This window comes from Prionailurus bengalensis, chromosome B4, assembly GCF_016509475.1.
Source record: "Prionailurus bengalensis isolate Pbe53 chromosome B4, Fcat_Pben_1.1_paternal_pri, whole genome shotgun sequence".
NCBI classification, from domain to species: Eukaryota; Metazoa; Chordata; class Mammalia; order Carnivora; family Felidae; genus Prionailurus; species Prionailurus bengalensis.
In genome coordinates, this window is record NC_057358.1 from 103,925,419 (window position 1) to 103,950,198 (window position 24,780).

General features: G+C 36.9%; 1 protein-coding gene across 1 annotated transcript in view; it reads right to left on the reverse strand.

Annotated features, from left to right (window-relative positions):
- LIN7A (lin-7 homolog A, crumbs cell polarity complex component) overlaps positions 1 to 24,780 on the reverse strand; it is a 128,106-nt gene that overhangs the window by 66,232 nt on the left and 37,094 nt on the right. The window contains exon 2 of the mRNA XM_043561605.1: positions 18,974 to 19,092. Within this exon, the coding sequence (XP_043417540.1) occupies positions 18,974 to 19,092 (119 nt within the window). The remainder of the gene's footprint in view (positions 1 to 18,973; positions 19,093 to 24,780) is intronic.

Sequence of the window (24,780 nt, forward strand, 5' to 3'; positions counted from 1 at the left end):
GGTCAATATGAATTAGAGGATTCCTCTGTGAGGGGAATTCTGTGGGCATGTCTGTCCCTTCGACTCAATTCAGACTGCTTGGGGAGACTGTTGAGTTGGCCGGGTGTGGAGTCATTCAGGCACAGGGCACTGCACTCCATCAAGGCACTGTGGGATGCTCTTGGCAAAGATTCCCCAGAGGTTTGGGCTGAAAACCATGTCTGTTGGAACCCTTTATTTTTTAAAATCACATCTCAGGTATCCTTGGAATGGACATATTCTTAAAGACTTTTGGAAATCATTTCACTGAATAACATGTATTTTGGAAGATTCTAAGAAGTAGATGGCCATACAGTAGTATATGTATTGTTAGAAATTTAGATGACTATATAACTACTAAAAGCATAACTGAATTATGCCTAAAGCGATATATATATATATATGTGTGTGTGTGTGTATGTATATATGATATATATTATAGTTTCATATATTCAAAGTAGTCATTGAGGAAAACTCTTTTACTCTTTTTTAAGCTGCCAATATGTACATCACTACCAAATATATATACATAATGTACATAATATATATAATATATAATGCATTTTGTCTTCTCTTCAGTCTGAGAGAAGGCCACACTTGAATGCTCTCAAATTTAGCCCACGGGGCACTGAGGGGTCATGAATTACATAAGAGTGTTGCATGTAAACCAATCAGGCAAAGCTTAAAATTATAGAATCAGATATTTTCAGTAAGCATTTCTCATGAACTTTGGAGTTTATAGTTAAAGGGTATAAGTTAACTTATGAAGTTATAAGTTAACTTATAAGTTAACGATGAAAGTTAAAGGGTATAAGAATGCTTAAATTCAGGAGAGGCAGCTTGCTGGTTGCAAGGCTTTGAGAACTTCTGCTAACTCCTAATAGGCTCAAGATCCCTCTTAGAATTTCAGTGGACAAAGTATTACCATTCTATTATGAACGGACCAAATGACACAGAATATGTTATGAGAAATCCAGTCTCATACTTAGCACGATTGGTGCCTCTGTGCGAGTTAGAAGAAGCTGGCACTTCTTCAAGACATAGCCATCTGCCAGGAAATGGCAATAATAAATATAAATCCGGGATGACCACAGAAATGGGTGATGTCCTTAAGGCGTGCACTGCACAGTCTTACTTGGTACCCTTCAGAAGCTCCAGAGGAATAACTAGAGCAAGTAGCCTCTCCTCTTTATTAGGAAGAAAGGGGAATCCTGCCAGGCCAGGTGATCAGACCGATGCCACACACAAGTACTGGACAAGTCCTGGGCACAGGATGGATGGAGGACCAGCTGATGTGAAGTAGAGCAGGGGGCTCAGCAAGCAGAGAGGACAGAAGAAATGTTCCAGACATACATGAAATTACAACTGGCATCGCAAACACCTCCTAGGTGTTTGGTGCCCCCATCTGTGGCTTACGGGGAGAGACCACAAAGGAAGACACAGTCTCCTGTGACTAGAGATTATAAACAGGGGAAAACTGGCTGAGCCAGGACTATGGCCAGACTATGTAGAGTCATTTCTTTCACCATGAGCTCCTCTACATGCCAGCTACAAATGGAAAATGAGTATTTCTTTGCACAGGGGAAAACATTTTTGTTGACTATCATGAGTACCTTCAGATTCACTGATCTGGTGTCTAATTTACCACTGTACATGAACACTGCAAATGGGATGTGTCTGTACTATTTTTAGCCGCAAACGAAGATTCGAAGGAATTATTTGTACACCTTAGGAAAGGTCAATGGAATATTCTTCTGTAAATGGAAAAAGCATTCACGTAGAAATGATCTAAGCTCCGAGGTCACAAAACTAGTGACTGCTACATTTTTGAAAGAACCGATATCACAGTCAGAAGTAAGAAATCTTCAGCTGAAAACCGTGGCGGGGGTGGGGGAGGGCGGAATGTATCCATCTCATTCGGCTTCTTTCTCTCTTCCAGACACATTAGAGGATAAAAGCAGTGGGGTGAGAGGAGGTAAAGAGAATGTATCAGTGGTTACTTGATTTTTTAGAGGCTCATTGAAAGGGAAGCTAATGGAGAAGAATGGGGAAACAGGAAATGTCCCTCACAGTGAGCACACAACACAGAATGAATTTATTTTCTAAATAACCTGCTACATTAAAATAAAATTATGTATATTGAATTGCAGTGTCTGGAACAAGATCTCTAAAAAATTATTTCTATATTAGCAAAGCAAGTCAACAAGCTTAATTACAATTCATCTGCTTTTAAATCCAACTAAATAGTTTTCTAAATTCAAATTAGTCATTGAGGAAAACTCTCCTTTTACTCTTTTTTTTAGCTGCCAATATGTACATCAATACCAAATGCGCTGAAATATATAGTTCAATAAGCATATGTTTTTCTACCAATTATAAATATTGCTTTCCTAAAAGAAAATCCATGTTTGTAAACCTCTAAACATTTGATAGTGAATAAACAAAATAGCCTGATAGATGATTAAGTTGTGAATATTTTGCTTGTAAACACATGTTTAATTAAGAACTCATTGTCAAACATCTTTCAAGATTAAATGTAAGTATCTGATGGTCACAAATTTTCTGAAGTCTTATAATAAATTAACAAACATAAATCTTTTCGTCACTGGGAGTTCAATGAAAAAATGCCATTTTGTCTTCTACAGAATGGAAATATTTTATGGAAACGGCAATAGTTTATGGAATATAATCACATTAGGCATTATTCATTTTTCTCATTAGTAGATCATTATAACTAACTAAACTAAAAATAGAAAAAAATGTTCTGAGATTTTCTTTTACTAAGCTATAGCTTTACTGGGTCCAATTTTAATTATATAGAAATTCAAGTTAGGGAACATTCATTTATATATTCACATGTTTAAATGTGTGGCTACTTCAGTTTGTCTTTATACTGGGCAATGCAAATATTGTAAAGCCATAATTATACTAATAAGCAATTTCATTAAAAACAATTTTAATTCCATGATGATTAAATCAACATTTTAAATGGACTCTTTATTAAGCAAGTTTATCCTTTCTAAGATGAAAATATGAGTATCAAGTATGACTCAGTGGCTCTATTATTTTCCATCAGTATGTCACGGAGATCTTAAAAATTCCTCCCTTGGCTGTAGTAATGTGCCAAAATTAATTAAGGCAAATGAACATTCTAAATGAATCTTTTCCTCCTAACTATTGTTTGAGTAATTGCCTATGCTTGACAAGGTATTTTGCATGAAATATCAACAATGTGATTTGAATCATATAATTACAAACTCTTCAACCATAGTAACTAATAAATTATTGTCCTCTCATGGGACTATCTTCAGACATTGAAAATATTTATTATTGAGAAGTTCTATGAAACTATTATGGTGTCTTTATAATTGTCTAAGACCTCAAATTTCTCCAATGTTACGATTTGGCCATTTTAATCTTTATCAAAATATAATTGATATGCAGATCTTTGTTATATCTGGATAAAAGACATATTTTTTTACCTTGTTTAGGAAAGTCTGATTTACTTAGCTAATATCTAGCAATCCCATTTCTCTCAATGTATAGTGGTAGTTGGCTTGTCTCTGTCCTGGACACAGAAGTAATTACTATCCCATCTGTGAGGAAATGGAATGATTTTCATAGAAATTTTAACAGAATCCAGTTATAATTCACTTTCCGAAACAAGGAGTAAAATATATCTGGTAGTCAAGCAGGTGGTCATAAAAGAAATTTAACAGAATATCCTTTCAATTAGAAACTCGGGAGGTAGGATTCTTTAATTTTGCTGCACTGCCAGTAACCTTTCCCACATTGACTCCATATGGTATGGGTTTATATTCCTCCGAATGGTTAGCCACAGGTATTCTTTAGAAAGATGTGCGTGGCACCGTCATCCTTGCTATGGCTGCATATCTATATTGATATCCCCAGGTGGATAGGAGCTGGGAATTGTTTAGAAAGGTGTGTGCAAAAAATGATGTTAACAAAATCAGTGAGAGAGAAATGATCTATTCTACTGTGTGTTCCAGAAGGACTAATTTCCCTCTCCTTTCTTGACCTTAAATAAAGAGGGACATTACTGCATTTAATATGGAAAACACACATCTGTTTACTGTCATCAAGGTAATGCTTCTGTTGCTTATTCACACCTCTATGAATGCCCTGTCACTTGTCTCTGGTCACTGCCCCCATCCTTCCAGAAGAAAGACTGAGGAGAAGAAGAGGATGTATCTCTTTTGGTCCCTTTTGTTGATGGGTTTGTTCCTTGTTTATTTTTTATATTTGCTTATTTCTTTGCATAGCCCCTGAAAAACTTGGAAAGATGCTTTTCAGAGTGATTACTGTCTCTTATCTAAGAACTGTGACTGTACCCCTAGGTGCTAGCAAATGGGAAATGAACTGCAAAGTAATTCTGGGCAGGACTTTAGGCAGTGGGATAAATTTGGGATGTACTATTGCTGACCTATGGGAAACAGCATGGAAAAAATGCAGTTCAAAAAATTTCCAAGTATTAGGCTTAATAAATATTTGGTATCTCTTACATAATCAAGAGGTAGACATGAGGAAAACCAAGTAGTCTGGAAGACAAGATTACCTGTAATAGGTTTTTCTTTTTCTGGGAGAGCAGGCATTCTCCCTAAAATATCTATTAGTTGAAAATGGCTTCATTGCTTCTAGTGCTAACATAGAAAGAAAAGGACTAAAGGCATATTTGAATAGACATGCATATTTGTGATAGATCCTGAAACACATTTGGAAAAGTCTGATCTCAAAAATACTAAATGATTTCAGCAGGGACTGATATTTTCTGGAAATATCCTAACGCTTTTGGTGATATAATGCCAATTATACGATGATTAGTAACTAAACTTTTACACTGCCTCCTGGAAATTTGGATTACAAACATATGAGAGGATATATTACTAAGCCACGATGCATTGTCTTGTGTTAAATGAGGCAAAGAAAGAACTAGAAGGCAAAAATATTAAAGAATGCTGTTGGTACACATGGAACACTGATATGAATAGAAATTACAGAAACGGGAACCATGATGCGATTTTCCAATTATTTTGGCTCATTACTGATAAGTAGTGAAATAATGTTTCATTGTTTCCACATTCCAGAATGTTCCGTTTTTGCCACTGTCCATAGCAAATAGAATTAGAACTGGACTAACGTTCAGGAAACTTTGCTCTGTTACTAACGCAGGCACTGACTAGCTTGAAAGACAACTTAAACTTTCCAGATCTATTTCCTCAGCTCTAAAATTAAAAAGTTATAACAGCTTAAGACTCCAAATGGATCCGTTTTAGATAATTTACCAACCACTGGCATTCAAAAAAATTTGCATATACATATTCCTTGAAAAGTGATCCATAATTTCACAAGATTCACAATCACGAGATTCACAAAGAAGTGTATGACTCCCCTATGCCTAAGAACTACAGGATGATGGGCTTTCTAAGGTTCCTTCTTCACCTTATACACATTACTAAATTTTATGTCAAATACAATAGTTATGCATTCATGACATGAAAACAAATCATATTTGCACATCTGTACCAGTGTATATATTTATGCAAATACATAAAAAAACCTAGACATTTTTATGTTAATTAAAGATCAGTTTTCATCTCTGGAAACAATTTTTAAATGCAAATAAAATTTTAGTCATAATCACTGACCACCTTTCGAGGTTGGAAGCCGTTTTAACGTAAGTAAGATCTTATTCTAAACTAGCAGTGTTATCAGGTTTTGTCTGGGATCTGTATGAGCTCAGAATCCCATCTAAAAATCAAGGCCTATAAAAATCAAATATATGTTTGTCTACTAATGAAAAGGTCATCTTAATGAATTTGTTCATGCATCCAGCAAATATTTATTAAATGCTCGTTATTTGGTAGACCGTATGGTAGGCGCTAATTTTGCTATGATAACTGAAACATTCTCTGCCATCTGCTGAATAAGATTAATGACTGTACTTAAAACCTGAATTAACCTTGATGAAGGAAACTGAAAGAGACCCACAAATCATGAATGTGAAACTACTCGGTTTGAAAGCATTAAACTATGTTATTTTTTTTCTTTCCCCATGGTACCTCCAGTGCAAAAAACAGAATTGGAGTTATCATAATAATCTTTAGTTTATGGCACATACTTATTGTTCACTGATGCATGAATGGTTTGCTTTTATTAATTTACCTTCATGCAAACACACACATACACACACATGCAATAAGATTTCATAAATCTTCTAATAAAAGTGAAGATTAAAACAATGTGCCCCCCCCCAAGCCAACTCATTGCCTTGATTCTCCCAAATGAAATAGGTAGGCCATGAATGAAGGAACAGAGAAATTGATGAATTAATTAGAAACTCAGAAACAGATCCATGTACATAGTCTGGTATATATTAATTGGGCCAGTGACAGAGAAAATTATGAATTATGCAACAAATAGAGCAAGATATAGTGACCCTTATAGATAAAAGACAAAATCAGATCCCTCCTCACACTACATACAAAAAATCAACTCTAGATGGATTAAGAACATAAATTTCAAAAATAAAAATTTTACTTTTAGTAGAAAACATAGATGAATATCTTTTAGACATTGGGGTAGGAAATATTTCTTACGTAAGATACTCCAAAAAAGCATTGATTATTTAAAAGATAATCAATGGAGGGCACGTAGGTGGCTCAGTTGGTTAAGCATCCGATGTTTGGTTTTGGCTCAGGTCATGATCTCAAGGTTCATGAGTTTGAATCCCACATGGAGCTTGATGCTTGGGATTCTTGCTCTCCCTCTCTCTGCTGCTACCCTGCTTGCACTCTCTCTTTTTCAAAATAAACTTAAAAAGATACAAAAAGGTAAAATAATAGATAATCAATGTGAATATTTAAAATTAAGAACTGTATGTATAAAGATACCTTAAGAGGCATCTGGGTGGCTCAGTCAGTTGAGCACCTGACTTTGGCTCAGGTCACTATCTCACAGTTTGTGGGTTTGAGTCCCGCATTGGGCTCTGTGCTGACAGCTCAGAGCCTGGAGCCTGCTTTATATTCTGTGTCGCCCTCTCTCTCTGCCTCTCCCCCACTCGTGCTCTCTCTCTCTCTCAAGAATAAATAAACATAAAAAAAAATTTTAAAAAACACCTCAACTTAAAAAAACTAAAAAAACAAAGACACCTTGAAGACAAATTATAACGTAGGAGATACAATGTAGGAGAACTACATATACCATCAGTAAAAAGTTAATAACAAGAATATATAAAAAAATATAAGCACAAATCAGTAAAAAAAAATACACGAACGAATTTTTCACAGAAAGAGAAACATCCACGGCCAGTAATTACAAGAAGGGCTATGCAGCAAGTTAGTGATCAACTAAATGCAAATGATGACTGCAATGAAATATTATTTTAGTATATTCAATTGATATGTGTTATTTTGTTTGTTTTTTGAGAGAGAGAGTAGGGGAGGAGCAGAGAGAGAGGGAGACAGAGGATCCCAAGCGGGGTCTGTGCTGCCAGCGCAGAGCCTGACGGGGGCGCCACCTCACGAACCCTGAGATGAAGACCTGAGCAGAAGCCAGAAGGTTAAGTGGTGGGGCCACCCAGGTGCCCCACAACTGATATAGTTTAAATGTCTCCTATGACAATGCTGGAGATAGTGTGGATACACAATTTCTGTATTGCTTGCTGAGGTATAAACTGGAGCAACTAATTTTAAAAATTGTTTGGCATTATCTCTTAAAGTTGAATATTTGTATACCTTCTGATCCAGAAATTCCAGATTTAGATATGTACCCCAAAGAAATCTTGGTCATGTGACAAGAAATGCATGTATGTTCACAGAAGCACTTGGAAACAACATAAATGCTCATCAATGAGAGAGTTAATAAATTACACAATGGAATATCACATTGCAGTCAAAACAAATGAACTACACCTGGGTGGCTCAGTCGGTTAAATGTCCGACTTCAGCTCAGGTCGTGATCTCGAGGTCCATCGGTTAAAGGCTGCATCGGGCTCTGTGCTGACAGCTCGGAGCCTGGAGCCTGCTTCCGATTCTGTATCTCCCTCTCTCTCAGTTCCTCCCCCTCTCACACTCTGTCTGTCTGTCTTTCTCTATCAAAAATAAAGATTAAAAAAAAATTTTTAAATGCCAATTTGTAACTTAACATTCACTTCAGATGGCTTGTACAATTGGACTTGTCTACACATATGTTGCCAATACTGAGGCAATAAAAGGTTAAATGACTTTTTCACTGAAATAAAAATTGTCATCCATAGTGCCATAAATAGAAGTTCTGATTTCCAGTCCTATGATCTCAACAGAAGACAGGATGTTCACTTTATCTGACTATATAAAATACAACTTCTTGGAGGACTCTATTATTTTGAACTACTATGTAAGCGCATGTAATTACAAGCTTCTGAAAATATGTACTGTTTATTTTACCATTTGTTACAGCAAATAGAAAGCCCAAGCTGAGTATTTACCCAACAGTGATGCTAACAGCATTCAGAGTCATTATAGACTGCTTGTGAGGGTCTGTTTAGATACCTTTAAGATCAATGACCCATTAGTGCAATTATAGTCTAAAATGGTTCCTGCCACACAGACCCTGTTCTTGCTACCAGAAAGTGACATATTGATGTTATAAACACCCCTCACATTGTTACAAGTGTTTCTTTTCTGAGAAAGCTGCAGAAATATAACTTAGTTTAAAAATTCCGTTTCTAGTGAATTGTCATTCTGTTTTCACAATTTTCTGTGATAAAATTGTAAATTACATCCTTTGAAAAACTCAATAAAATGAGTACATTTACTTTTCTCATTATTTTTTACCAGTTTAAAAATCTTTATAGTATCTGTCTTCCCTACCCATTCATACGGAGTCTCACAGAGTCACAAATGCCTACGATGCATACATGCTGAGCCTTATATAGTTCCACGTCATTTATGTGAAGAAAAACATGGGTTACTTGCTATGTAACTACAGATTCATCGAATTGGAAGGATTTTAGAGATGGAGACCAACTAGTCAAGTAGTATATGTCGACTGATACCAAAATCCTTTATTAGGGAGTGGTCTTCATTTTCTGGCAGGTAAGATGGAAAGATATATCATGGGCCTTTTTGAGAATCTCCCGAAGTTACGGTGTTATCTCAAGAAAAATACAATCGTGTGTAAATGTTCATGCTGTCTTTTTGCCTTTGACATGGAGCTATTTTATTTATTACAGAAGATTCTGTGACTTTTTCCTGTAAAAATTAATGGTAGCTTTCTGAAAAAAAAAAAAACCCAATTAACCAAATCACATTAAGGAAAAGAAAAGTTTCGTCTGCTTGAAATAAATTTCAGTGAGAAGACTGTTTGATTTGGAAGAAGCCAAAGTTTGGAGTGATCTTTTACAAGGAAATGTTTATGTCATTTTTAGTATGCAATCAATTTTGAGTCTGTTTTAATACCAGCAAGGGCTCAAAGTTGCCACTCACACCACTTTCAAAAGCAAACAGAATTAAATTCCCTTACAGGAGAACAGGCTTGTGTCAAGACACCTGCGCTTTCTTCAAGACACTTCAAGTTGAATTTAGGTCCTACCAAATCCTTTGTCCTCAAGGTAAATGAAGTTATTTTTAGAAAGGTTGGCATCTATGCAGCCTCTGTCAGCAAAGAAAGACATTTGAAACCTTTTTTTTCAATTTTAAATCATTTAAGCAGAAGTAACCTTTGAAAGAGTTGTGCAGTCTTTCCGGTTGTTGTCGTTCTTCTCCGTGGTTAAACTGACAAGGCTTTCTCATTTTTGACTCCCTTTGCCCTCACAGGTATCCTTTCTGTAGCTCTGGAAAGGTCACAAGTTTTTGGCTCTAACTTCTGCTTCCAAAACGGCAGGTATCGCTAGCAGCAGTCATACAAGATACGTGAATCTGGAATCTGATGACTGGCCTCCTTCTTACGGCCATCTTAGAGTTGTCTAGCCACAAATGAACCTCTCTTGTCAAACTGTTCTAGGATACAGCAAAAAATAAATCAGACCCTTAAACAAACAGATAGATAGATAGATAAGTAAATAAATAAAGTGAAATTTCTGACTCAAGTTCAACCAAGTACATTAACACATATCCTCTGGAAAGCCTAAGGAAAACCAAAAAGACCAAAAAAACAAAAAAAACCCCACAACAACTTTTGACAGTAAAAAGAACACAGCTTGCTCTATTTAGAAATAAAAATGTAAATATAGGTTCCAAGCTATGACTGTGAAATTACTGGACCACTTTTCACAGAGCAGGCAAGGCATCTTTTAGGATAATTGTCAGAATCTTTGACACTAATGCATGCTGATGTTGAAAAGTGATAAACCTCCATAAAAAGTAAAAGCTTTGTCTTCTTCACCAAAATAATCAAGCTGGATGTTGGACCGAGAAACTCCATATGTACTCCACATGTACACAGAATATGAAGAGTTTTCCTCCATTAGGAGTTTTGCAAAACAAAGAAACTTTCTACTGTTGGAACAACTTGGTCTTTAAAATATCAATGGGGTAACGCACATGTGCACACACTCGCACGCACACACACACACAAAAGCACGCATGCGCACACACACATAGACTTCAATAGGACCATCAGCATTCACATGATGGATAAAAATCAGAGCTTTACTGCAACAATCATAGTTTTCACTAATTGCCTGCCAAGTACAAATGGCACAGCTGTTATTTTCACCATAACTGGTTCAAAATATTAGCAAAATGTCAGAGTTCAGAAGCAGGTTATATCATGTGAACAGAGACACTATTTTTGCTGTACTCGTGCTTCTGAGCAACCCACCAGTTCAAACGTTTCTAAAGTACAGGACTTGATCGAGATTTCTCCAATTATTCCTGGTTCCTTTTGCTTGGAAACGTGTCAAGACACGCTGGGACAAATCTAAGTTTTGGTACAGAAAATAAAAATTCTATATTGTGCAATGTATTTTCAGGATGTTCAGAAATAAGCTTTATTGACTTCATGCTCTTCTTGGCAGGAAACTTATCACACAAGAAACAATCTGGCTTTTGTGTCCTATCACATTTGGCAGTGCAAATAAAATCAAAGGAAATGAAAGAGCCATCAAGCTTTCTTTCCTTTGTCATCTGCCAACTTAAGTTCAATACGAACAGAAAGATATGTGTAAACATATGTCAGATATATTTTTGTTAATTCCCGCGAATATAGTGCTATTTTAAATGCCATTATATAACAGGATGCTAATTTTACATAATGAAATCCATGTTTAAAGTAAAACATTAAAAACATTTGGCCATAAATTTTTTGCGTGTAAATGGAAGGGAACAGAAACAGGGAAAGTAAATTATATGTATTTATATAGAAGTATTTATATAATTATACATTATAAAAGCATACATGTATATTTGCTTTTACTTCACCTATAAGATGAAGCTTACATATGACCTTAAATTAAAAGCTTTTGTGAAAAAGTGATCTGAAATATGATCATCTAACCTTTGCTGTTGTTATAGGAAGCATCTTACATTATAAATGAGCCCATTGTTGGTTACTGCTAGTTATCTGCATCCTTCTACTTTTCACCCAGTGTTCTAGCATGGTTACCTTCCTTTCACCTCATCCTACCAAACAGTAAATGACAAGCATATTGCACATGATTTTTTTTTTCTTTTGTGGCTAACTATCACCAAGTCCTTAACTTTTTGTCAAATGGCGAGGTTTCCAGAGTCCTTACTATATTGGTTTATTCTAAAACCACTCCAGATTGCCAACATCTTTCTTAAAATGTGAGCCTCCTCTGTGCTGACAGCTCAGAGCCTGGAGCCTGCTTTGGATTGTGTCTCCCTCTCCCTCTGCCCCTCCCCTGATCGTGCGCTCACTCTCTCAAAAAGAAACAAACATGAAAAAAACTTGTTTTAAATGTGAGCCTCCTATGGAGAAAAAAATTTACATTTGTCTGGATGGTTGGTAACTACAGAACTGTTATTCTCTGTATTTGTAACTAATATTTCTATCAGAATACAACAAAATTTTATTGTATTGTCACTAAAAGCCACTGAATTTTTCACCAGAGTAACTACCCTTTCTTAACTACTTACTCTTTTAGCTAGGTAGTGTATTAGTCAAGGTATTTTATAATTTTTAATCTCATTTGATTTAATCTTCCCAACGTTATTATTGTCTTATTTCATGTTTTAAAAAAAGAATAAACAAAACCAGGAACATAGAAGTTAAGTAATGAGTACAAGATCATATAATTAGATGGCTAAAGGATTTGTGTCCAGGTTGTCTGAAACGATTGTCAACACTCTGACTCCATGTTCTTGCCATTTTTTAAATACACAACAGCAAGCCATGATTCAGCATCAGCCTGTCTTCCATCTTTCCTTTCTTCCTGTCTTTCTTCCTTTCCTGTTTTCTGCCTTCCCTCTATCTCTTCCTTTCTACCTTCTTTCCCTTCCACTCTCCCTACCACCAACTTTTTTCTCTTTCTATGTATCCTTATTTCATCTCATCTTGTCAGGATTGATCCAAGTATGTTTTCTTAAGATAATTCTAAATCTGTTTTCTATCACACAACGCATCATTAGTTTTCTCATAAAGCTGATTACACTTGCTGACCATGTTTTCATCCACACAGTAGATTAAGATGTACAGAACAACACCAAAAACAAACGTGTGTCATAATGGTATGTCTCATATGATTGTGGAATTAGAATACAATGGCTCCATTTATTTTGTTTTCATGATTAATGGTGGGGCAATGACTATGTCTATTAGTCTTATGGATTTACTTAGATCTAGCCTATAGAAACTAACATTTCTCTTCCCATCTGTTACCCATTTCCTGACTTACCAAAACACTATACCTAGTGATAATTCAGGACTCTACCCTTTAATTACAATAGCATCCATTGATTGTGTAATTATTGGATGCCAGACTCTGTACTATGTGACTTTACATATATGATCTCTAACTATCAGAATCACTTCAAGACTGATGGTATCATTCCATTATTAAAAGTTGACAAATAAAATATTAGAGAGTTCTGAAATAAGCAGCCAAGTTGGGATTTGAACATTGGTCGACTTGACTACAACAATGCTCTAATGATGTTGCTGCTTCCCATGATCTGACAGAATGCCTCACTGCGAAATTTCACATGATATTGGTGGGAGTCACTGTGGTAATTCCCAATCTATAGCTCTCTCCAGGGGAAGAATCTCACTGGAGACTAAGAACAACTGAATAGCAGATTGATACATCCTAACTATTCCTTCCATGTTGATTATAACTTTTAGTATATAAACAAAGAAATCCCTTTATTAAGCAACAGTGTAAGACTTGGATGGGGTAGGAGGTGGTGCTGGATGGTTAACGGGCTCCATCCTCAGGGAGAAAAAGTGAGAATAGGAGCAAATGGAAAATAATCTAGAAGCAAGATCTATGATCCAAGTGTCTCAGATTTTAAAATTTATGAACCATCCCATGGGCGTGGTACTTATATTGGTTACTAATTTCATAAAGTTTTAAAAAGATTTATCATATCTTATTTAAAATAATAGACTTTAAACATTAATTTTGCTTTACAGCAGTTAAAAGGATGCTTGCTACTGCTTATAACCTTTATCCAAGCTAAATTTGGCTTGATGATTGTGTACTATCAGTCAGGATGGCTTGGATTATGTTCCAACCCAATATTCTAGAGGCTTAGAGTCACAAAGGTGTATTTCTTGCTCAGGCTACCTGTTCGTAAAGGGTTTGCAGAGCCTGTATTTCTCATTTCCTCACCCTGCAACCCAGACTGATTGATCATTCACCAACTAAAAACATCACTAGTCGCATAGCAAAGGACAAGGAACACAACATACCATGCACTGACTCAAAGGTTTCACCAAGGAAGTGGCCCACACCATTTCCATTCACACTTCCTTAGCCAAGGCATCAACCACATCTCGCCTTAAAGAGGATGGGGAAATCCAGTTGTAACATGTGCTGAGAAGAAGAGAACTAGAATGTTTTCCGACAATCCTGACTATCAGAATGATTCCATATGGAATTGGTTTATTTTCTTAATCTACAGTTCTACTACATTAGAAAATACTAACACATAGCATCTGGCAGTTGGCCAAAGAAGGCAGTTTTTGGCGACTGTGTCATTTGGTTCTGCATTTTTGGTTCAAAAATGCATAGGACAGCCATAAATGCGGGAGCAAGTCCTCACCACAGACCACTCTCAGCAGCACATCAAACACCAGATCGATGAGCACATTCCCCTGGAAAGCAGGAAGCCTAAATGTTGTAAAACTTGGAAGATGGTGATGGTAAATAGATTAAGTCTGTTTATTTTTTATTATTTTAGTTTCAGAAAGAATTTCTTTGAACTGTGTTGCAGAAATGGGATGTCCTCTTAAAATATAACCACTCATATACTATTGATTTCTTTCTCTGAGGCATGAAGAATATGAAGTGTTAGGAAAAAGTTCATTGCTTGGCAATCGAACTATTTAAATTCAATTCAAATTCACCATTCAAGTCTCATAGGAAATTCTCTTACCAAAGCCAACATTTTACAATCCTTATATTTCAACCCATGTATTTCCTTACATTTCAATTTATAAATTTAGGTCGTTCAACCTAAATAATACAGTGATGAACAAAAACTTGAAGAAGACACTTAAAAAGACACTTAAAAAGGCCCAGAAATGGCCCTTACTGGGACTATCACTACCATAAAGTTTTTTATTTCATCTCTCATTCAAAAAGTTCTGTGAACTTTCTCTTGTCAGCTGGTACCTCTCACTATGGGAAAAGGAACATCATGTGTCAGTCCATTTATCACCATGTACCCCAAAATTACTTGCACAGAATGGTGCAATTTAACTATTAATCAGGTCCTTTGAGATCCTTCAACCAGAAAATAAAATATCAAGGTAAGTAGTGCCATCTATTACCTTTATTCTATGGCTACAGCTGTATGTGGGTTGGCATTCAAATGAAACTTGTTTATTAATACATCAATGCTAGTTGGGTACATAAATGGTCTTGTTTCAGTACTGGTCTCAACATGATTTTTTCTATCTTTATTACAGATTACAGAAGAATAGTTAAGTAGAGAAAACATCTAATCTCTTTTAATCATTCATTTTCAGGAAAAAACAAAGTAAAATTTCATTAAACCATTCTTCCCATATAAGTGCTACCCATAGGCCAAGAGCTGATTCAGTGGTTTCATCCAAATATAAAGCAAAACACGGGATTGCCTCATCATGTAACTATAACTACTGTTACACTAGTGTAAGGTGTATGGCAATTTAAAGACTTGGCAACTGATTCTCTCCCCTTTTTTTTTTTTTAGCATAATTTGGGTTTCACAGACTTGTTGACAATGACCTTTATCTGTTTTTGCTCTGGTGAATGCAACTAAGATTGACACCCATGTAGTTCTTTGTCCTTTCTCTACCTGTCACGACAAAATTAATAACTGTCACACTGGAAAGTATGAATTAACAAATATTCCTGAAAAAACTCAAATAATTTAACCATCGAGATTCTAAGCATAACTTGAATAAGAAACTAAACCTTCAAAGGTTTCATGCCAGTAGAACAGTCAGTACCCAAGAGACCAGGAGGGAAAGGATTCTTGACTCAAGAAAATGTAATTTTCAGATATTTATTGCTGTATATTGCCATACTTCCCAGCTGCACTTTTCTTTACCGGCTTGTGCAGTCACCTGTCTGGCAACATGGGTTCATATTTTATGTTTTTATTGAAGAACTTTTCACTAGATAGGTATACAATATTATTCTATGATTCAGAATTATTGAATACCTATTGCTATTTTTATCATTACTTCCTGTAGTTAATGTAAAGTGATATAACAGGAATAATGAGGAACATTCCAAACTTAAATATGAATAATATCATAAAACTAGTGTAAAATGTGGGTCAAGATGAATTGATCAAAATAATATCTGTACAACATGCATTGCCCTTAAAGGACAAAATTATTAGAAGGGCATTAGTATGAATCTAAAATTAATCTTGCTAGTCCAAATTTATAAAATGTAAAGCAGAAAAATTATATGATTTTTTCCCTCTGAAAGTATTGGACTGCCCATAATTCAGTTATAGATTTCCATGGACCACTAATGATGCACATAGGACACTTTACCACAAACTGGGTTTGAAAGATATATTTATAATGCCTATACAAGGTCTTCATTTCTTTTCTATTTTACTCTTATTCTCTTTTTTGTTAGTAAACTCTTTAAAGAAAAAGGTCTGTGCATTTATTTGAACAGATATCTATACCACATTTATATCTCCAGACCCAACTTCTCCCCCAAGCTTCAGACTTAGATGCTTGTTAGACTCTTTACATGGATGTCAGAAAAGCATCATCAACTTGCTTTGTCCATAACAGAATTCTTGGACAGTCTTCTCCAAACTTGGTCCAAATGCAAAGATTCTATTTCCTTATGTAACCATCCATCCAATTGTTCAAGCCCAAACCTAAAAGGCGATTGAGACTTGCTCTCTCATCCATACATCCAATGCATCTACAATGCATGTTGACTTTACTCTCAAAAAACACACATTGAACCTGAAGACTTCCCACAGCTTGAACTGTTATCACACAAGCAACCATCATCACATCTCTCACTTGATCTACTCATTACTTTGTTACTGGACTCTCTTGTTTCCTCTCTTGCCCACACACTTGTATTCTCACAGCATTCAGAAAGACCTTTTAAAAATCTAATCAGGTCAAGGCAAAATTCTCCAAGGGCTTTCTATCATGCTTAGAATGAAATCCAATCTCCTAACAACGGCATGCAAGGCCTCATGTGATCTGCTCTCTGGCTGTCTCTGGGACGCCTACCTGGCTTATTTCACTGCATACATTCTGGCTTTTGGGATCTTCCTTCCATGGACTAAGATCATTCTTGGCTCTGGATTTTTTTACTTGTGGTTTCTTCCACCTGGAACACTGTATCCCACTGATACTTGTGACCTATTCCATTACTTCAGTTAGGTTATTTTCCTACCACCCTAACTTCATAGAGCTTTATTCCTACTTCCCCTAATCCTGCTTCTTTTATTTCCATAGTTTTGTCACCCTTTGACATTGTATTGCATATTTATTTATCATCATTTTCTCACTGGAATGTAAATTCCACAAAGGTAGAGACTTTGCATTGCTCACATGCCAAATTCCCACTTAGCAGAGATACACATTTGATGTGTCCTATCCTTTAGTTAGTTCTGCGGAAAGTAAAAGAGATGATAGAATATCTAAAAATGAAAAGTCGGCCATCAAATCTCAGGGGAGTAGCAAGCACTCTGTGAAGGAAGAAAAGAACGTGTAGGGGATTTAACCTTGATCTACAGAGTGACTATAGGAATTGACCTGAAAGAGGCCCATGGGGTTTCCACATATCTATACCTTTCCCACTGAGCAGTCAGTGGCCGAGAACTCATACACTTTCAGAAATTTCCTTTCAGCCTTTGGTTAAACTCATAGGTTAGAATTTGGAGACACAATTATGGTTATTTACTTAAGCTGTGTTCATCATAAACAAAAATCAAATAGTGAACAACTTCACCTGATAAAGATTTAGCACAAGCACAGTCTAAATCAAATCTCAGCAAAATCCAAACTGTACCTCACTGGATAGGCTACAGTTTATTTTATTTTTAATTTTTTTAACGTTTATTTATTTTTGAGACAGAGAGAGACAGAGCATGAACGGGGGAGGGTCAGAGAGAGAGGGAGACACAGAATCAGAAGCAGGCTCCAGGCTCTGAGCCATCATCAGCCCAGAGCCCGACGCGGGGCTTGAACTCACGGACCGCGAGATCGTGACCTGAGCCGAAGTCGGACGCTTAACTGACTGAGCCACCCAGGCGCCCCTAGGCTACAGTTTAAATCTATAGTGAGAGAAGTTTTGTATGTCTCTGTCTTAGTCACCTGGGTCTTTCCTATGTAGTGACTACTCATATATTAGCATTGTTGAGGTAAAAATATATGCGTTGGCCACAGGTAGAGTTGCAAAAAGGAAAGGAAGTTGGTAACAAGTATTCCTTGACAAGTGTATGTCCTCTGCTACAACGAACTCTCCAGAAAGTCACTGGGTTCAACTGGTTTGGGAGATGACAGTAAATAATTCATTAGTGGGGACTTCTAGCAGAGCAAATATGCTGGAGTTATGGACTTCAGGTCCTAACTAATGAATTACTACTTAGTACCTGGGGGGAAGAAATGATGGACTTAATATTACTTTATTCAAGAAACAATATGGTATATACATCTTGAATGAACTTTATTTTAACAATTAAATTAATTAGCGGACTAGTCAGTTCCACTACAAGTCAATACAAGATTCAAACAGTCATTTCTACACACTTGTTTTATGTTAGGCTTCTTAAAATCTCTAGCAAGGAAAGCAACGCAAAGATTTGTTAGAGGGGCATAGCAGTCTGTTCAGAGATTTTCCATTATTGCACTAGACAGTAATGTTTGGATAACTGTAACATTAGTCAGTAGGAGGTTACTCTTCCAGATTTATCTAAGATTCAGTTGAATGTTGTTTTAAGAAAAGCACAATCCCCCACTAATTATGACTATTTTGAACTGAGTATCCATATGACTTCATGTGACCACTAAATAACTTAGACTGCAAGTAAGTAACAGCTACCTGCTGAGGCAGTGACTTCATTGGTACCATAAAGTCAACATTTGGTTTTATATGACTGTATAAATCCTGACTGGATCTAATTTATGAATTTAGCAGACTAAATTATATTTTATCATCTGTCCAAGCAGCTAAAAACAGAAAGCTAAGATGTAGTTCCAGTCTTAACTATTTCAACTGTTTGTGTGGAAAAGACATCTTTTCTATTCAGGAGACATATAGCTAAATATCGTTATTAAAATTTTAGTGTCATACCTCTCGAATAGCAGTACAAAACTCACTCTGAAGCACTTTTTTGAGGGATTGTAGCTTGTGCACTGGTACTTCTCCAGATTCCTGTAGTTTTTCCAGTAATTCAATTGCTCTGGCGACATCTAAAAAAAAATCAAAATAGAGGGATCTAGAGTCAACTGTCTCTTATCAGCAAAGTACCATCATTCCAATGGGATGGTGTAATGAGTAAGTGGAATAAATTGCAAAATCAGAACTTATAATTCATAGCTTATTGATCTCATCTTTTGATAAAAAGTCATTTTAATTTGTTCTACACAGTCACTGAATACACCTTCTTTAATGGCATTTCATATATGTTCTCTGTCACGCAAATCAGTTTGAATATTATTTCGGGAAAGAAGAGGTAGCGTGTCTTTCATTGATACCCCAATAACCAAAGAAAGCCTGTCAATTTTGCCTCTGAGATGTTGTTTTCAGTGTGACTTTTCCTTTCCCATACCACATTTATCACATCTGCAATTTTACATTTATTAATATAACAAATGTTTATCTATAAACTCTTACAGTTTAAACTCTTACCCAAACTCTATCTAAGTTGGGTCACCTTGGCATCCCCATAGTATAATACAGTGAATAAATATTTGATGAATGAATGAAGGAAGGAATGAATAAATTTATGAATGAATGGGCTTTCTCCATATGGCTATTATTATTCCAAGCCCTTATCATCATCTCCCCTCTATCCAAATAGAGTCATTTCTTCTCCAGCCTCTTCATATGGTCCATAAGGTTATTTTCCTAAAATAATCTGATTGTGTACCCACCTACCAGCTTCTAAGAACAGTACCAAGCAAAAAAAATTCAATAATAAGTTAAAGGCTCATCTTTTGCTGGACAATATCAAAGGTTAATGTATCAAGAAACATTGTCTTTTATACCCATAGCTTTAAAATTCCCAGGATGGTTTTGTAGTGCCTAGAGAAAATGATACGATGAAAGGACATTTTAAAAATAGCTTACGGTGACCTCTTCTATCTGTTGTAGTTAATAACTCAGTGCAGTCACTTAGGCATTTATGTTTAAGATGGAAGGTTTTCAGTTTCTAAGTGATTAGCTCCAGAAAGCATCCCATATCCCTGCCAGATTATAAATTCATCCATCCATCCATCCATCCATCCATCCATCCATCCACTAATTTCTCTTCCCATTAGACTTGGCACTAAGTTTAACTGGAAGAGTTAAGACATACTTCCTTTCTGAACTCACAATCAAATGAAAAAAAATATAACAGCATTGCTACCTATAATAAAATCATTACCTCCTCAGAATTTGGGTGGGATTGGCATACATATATGTCTCTATCAAAGAAAATAACTAGTGAGTGACTTTAATGGAGACTCTCCCTTGAAGTATTGCCAACTGATTGTTAATTGTGGCCCAATGAAGCAAAAATCATGAAATCAACACAACACTGCCAGTCTGAAAAGTTTGTCTTTTTGTGCATAAACTGGAAGTCAATGTAGTCAATTAGACAATACCAACCGTATCCACAATCAATAAGTTACCAAGCTAAGAACATATGCATTTTTAACTACACAAAAGACTACATGGATGTCTACAGGTATGTGGAACTCTCAACTGTTACAAACTGAGCTCATTAATTTTTTTCCTGAAACTAGTTCTTCTCTTTCCTTATTCCATAATTCCATGAATAGCATTCCTACCAAGCCTGTCCTCCAAGCTAAACATCATCTTTCATATTCACCCCCACATGCAGTTAGTCAATAAGAGCTGTATATTCTGTCTGAAATGTACGTTTTGAATGGAGCCCTTTCGCTTGATTACTTCAGAAAAGCCTTTATTATTTTTCACCTGTATTACTGGAACGTCTCCCAACTGTTTTTTAAATTAGCCTTTTTTTATTCATTCCATCCTCCACCTTGCTACCATAGTGATTATCCTAAATGATAAACCTCACTATTATGCTTCGCCACATAAAACCTCTGACTTCCCACTGCCTACAGGGTGAAGTTCAGATCATTTAGGGTTACGTACAGGGCCCTTAATAACCATCCTCTCCAGACTCATCTCTAGAAACCTCCTCCTGCCCATTCTACACTTTGGCCATCCAAAATATTTTTTATTCTAGGACATGCCACAGATTTCCATACCTATATGGCTTTGCACATATCATCCCTTATTCCTGGAATGCAGTTAATTCATTCATCCAATAAGGCCAGACACTGCAGTATGCATGGGACATAGTGGTGAAGGGGATAGCTGGTTGCTGTCACTTGCATGAAATTTATAGGTTTGGCGGGGGGGGGGGGGGGGGGGGGGGAGGGGGAGGAGTCACAGACATGCAATAAAATGGGCTTGTCCTATAAAAAAATTGCTTAAGGTTAGTGGATGAATGCATAACAAAGACATTTATCATAGCTCAGGAGGTCAGGAAGGATCTCTTCGTGGAAGTAACAGCTAAGCAGAATCCTAGGTAGGAGGTGCAGGTGGGGAAAATGGGAAGAGTGTTCTGGGCAAATAAATGCAGGTTGAAGTCTTGTAAGAGAGTGTGGGGCATTCAGAGAACTGAAAAGAATTAGGCAGGCTGAAATTGGAACCAGAGTAAGAGTAGCAAGAGATGAAGTAGAGAGATATCATATCATAGAAGGTGTTTTAAATCATGTATGGAAGACTTGGCTTAAGTAGCATCTCCTTAGACATGTCTATGTCTATATTCTACATTTCTCTTTTCATTCAGCCACTGTAATAAATACTACTCAACGCTACACCTCTGTTGCATGTATACACGCCCCTTTACCCTTGCAAATCTATAAGCTTCTTGAGATTCCAGGAACAATATCTTATTTGTCATTGTATCCATTGTTCAATGCAGAGTACGAGACAAATATTAGGTGTTTGATACACACTTACAGAATGAGCAATAGATTAATTAATGAAACTAACTCAAAGGGTTAGAGGTTTATGTCTAGGTGGACACATAACTTCTCATGAGACTAAACCTCCAGATCACTATGAACCTTGGTCAAGACTGGCATGGATCTGGTGTGGGGAAGGAGGCAAGCCTGCATCTGTAGGCTAAAGGGCACTGAGTAACCACACTGAGGGAAGTTCAGAAAAGCTGAAAATGACACCAAGCGGAATATTCAGGAGTTCTCAACTTTGACTGCACATTACATTCATCTGAGGTACATTTAAAAATTATTAGCACCTGGGACTCATCTCCCCCCCCACCCCGCAGATTATACCAGAATATTCAGAATATTGGTTCTCAGGGGCGCCTGGGTGGCTCAGTCAGTTAGGCATCCGACTTCAGCTCAGGTCATGATGTCACGGTTTGTGGGTCCAAGCCCCACATCAGGCTCTGTGCTGACAGCTCAGAGCCTGGAGCCTGCTGCAGATTCTGTGCCCCCGTCTCTCTCTGCCCCACCCCTGCTTGTGCTCTGTCTCTCTCTGTCTTTCAAAAATGAATAAACATTAAAAAAAATTTTTTTAAGAATATTGGTTCTCAACCTTGGCTGTAGATTGGTATCACTTAGGGAGTTGTAAAAAAAAACATAGATGCTTACGTCCCACCCAGGAGATTCTGATGTGATTGGCAGAGTAAGGCCTGGGTATGAGGCTTTCAAAAAGCCTCCAGGTGATGCTGAAGTGCAGCCAAGGTTGAGAACCACTGGTCTATTTGGCATGGGTATCTTTATAGCCCCTATGTGATTCTAATGTGCAGTCGGGGTTGAAGAACTCAGGTACAGATTAATGGCTCTAAACCATGAATATGCTTAACAGTCGCCTGGGGGAAATTACTAAAATGTATGTTTATGACCCCTCTCCCACCCCCACTTTAGAGAGGTTAATTCAGAAGGTTGTGAAAGTAAGGCCTAGGAATTTGCCTTTTAAACAAACACTTCAAGTGATTCCAAAGTTGCCGGTTCACAGACCCCATTTGTTGAGAAAGTAAATAAAATGATTTTTCATTATTCTTTAATGCCCTGGATAACACTAAATGGGGTTTTTCCAAGGGTCTCAGAATGACTGATAAAAGCCCATGGATGAAAGTAATTAGTGTTAAGTACCACCCCATTCTAAACAGTGTTCCTTAGCAAAGGCTGTCACTAGAATCACTTGCAGAGTTTTTAAACCAGTCTGCTACCCCACACTAATTATATCAAAATCTCTAAACCTGAGATCCAGTCATCAGGATTTTTGTTTGTTTGTTTGTTTGTTTAAGCTCCAGATGATTCCTGTGACCATTCAAGGTTAAGATATATCATTCAAAAAAGGCGATCAAGGAAACCAGGCACATCCTATTAAAGGCTGGGCCAGAAATAAAAAATAAAAAATAAAGGCTGTGCCAGCCCTGTCACATTACACCAAAAGCCTTTTCCAGTCCTGAGTAAACAGTAATTGTGAGATGAAAAAAAAAAATCCATGGAGAAGTGTTACATCACTAATTGGGGTCACAGTACTGTCTTTGCTTCCCTTGTGTCACTGAGAAGTGTTCACAGCAGAACCAATGGTAGACACTGGGGGTACCTGAACGAAGGCAGACTAGACTCTTTCCTGGGTGCACAGGAAACGCAATGGACTTGGTGGTCTGCCTGCCATCTATGCCTATGTGATCAGAGGGAGAGAACTGGACAGCGGAGCCCACTGGAGCCTGACCCATCTTGTCGGTACCCACCCAAGAGAATCGAGCAGTATGAGGTCACGGGATATAAAGCAGTTGGTAAAAGCCACAAGAAGTCTAAGAACCAAACGTGGGAGAAATCAGATCCCTCCAGCCCAGACTTGGCTGGTGCTACAAACAAAGAGGAGATGAGTGGATAAACTGGATACGAGACTGGAATTTTCAAAGTAATTCTGATCCCTTTTAGCTCTGTAAAAGTACCAGAAACCTACAAGGCCAGGACCTGGAAGGGAGCAAAAGAAGCCTTTGAGTCAGCAAAATGCTTGCTTTTAAAACTAATGCAATAAAGTGTGCGTAGTTTAGTTACGAGTCCACACAATGTTCCTATTCAGAACCTCCTTGCACTTATTTTATGAAACTATCCTACCAAATTTGGTTACTAATATAGAAGTTTGGCCTAACTAGTTTAGCTCAGGCTAGGAGGAATATTAGGGAAGGATGGGGAGGCTGCCAGACAAACAATGAAAGCAAGAAGATCTCAAGAATATTTTCCAGAAACCCACTCCTCCTCTGGCCCACCATTTCTCAGGTTCATCCCCCTACTCATTACCTAAGAAAATGCTGGGTATTACCTTTGCCCCCTCACGCTTTCTCATACTCTGGATTCCATTAAACCGCACTTCTTTTTTTTTTATTACTAATGTAATTTTTATTGAAATATAATTAATATACAGTGTGATATTAGTTTGGGGCATAAAACATACTGATTCTTGAATTCTATATGCTATTCAGTGCTTATCACAATAAGTGCAGATAACATCTGTCACCAAACAATATTATTACAATCTTTTTTTTTCAGGTGTACAATTTAGTGATTCATCATTTACATACAAAACCCAGTGCTCATAAGTGCCCTCTTTAATCCTCATCACCCATTTAACCCATCCCCCTATCACTTCCCTTACAGTAACTATCACTTTGTTCTCTATAATTAAGAGTCTGTTTCTTGGTTTGCCCCCCACACCATGTTCATTTATTTTATTTCTTAAATTCCACATATGAGTGAAATCATATGGTATTTCTCTTTCCCTGACTTATTTCACTTAGCCTCATACTCCTTTGCTCCACCCAGATCATTGCAAATGGCAAGGTTTCATTCTTTTTAATGGCTGAGTAACACACA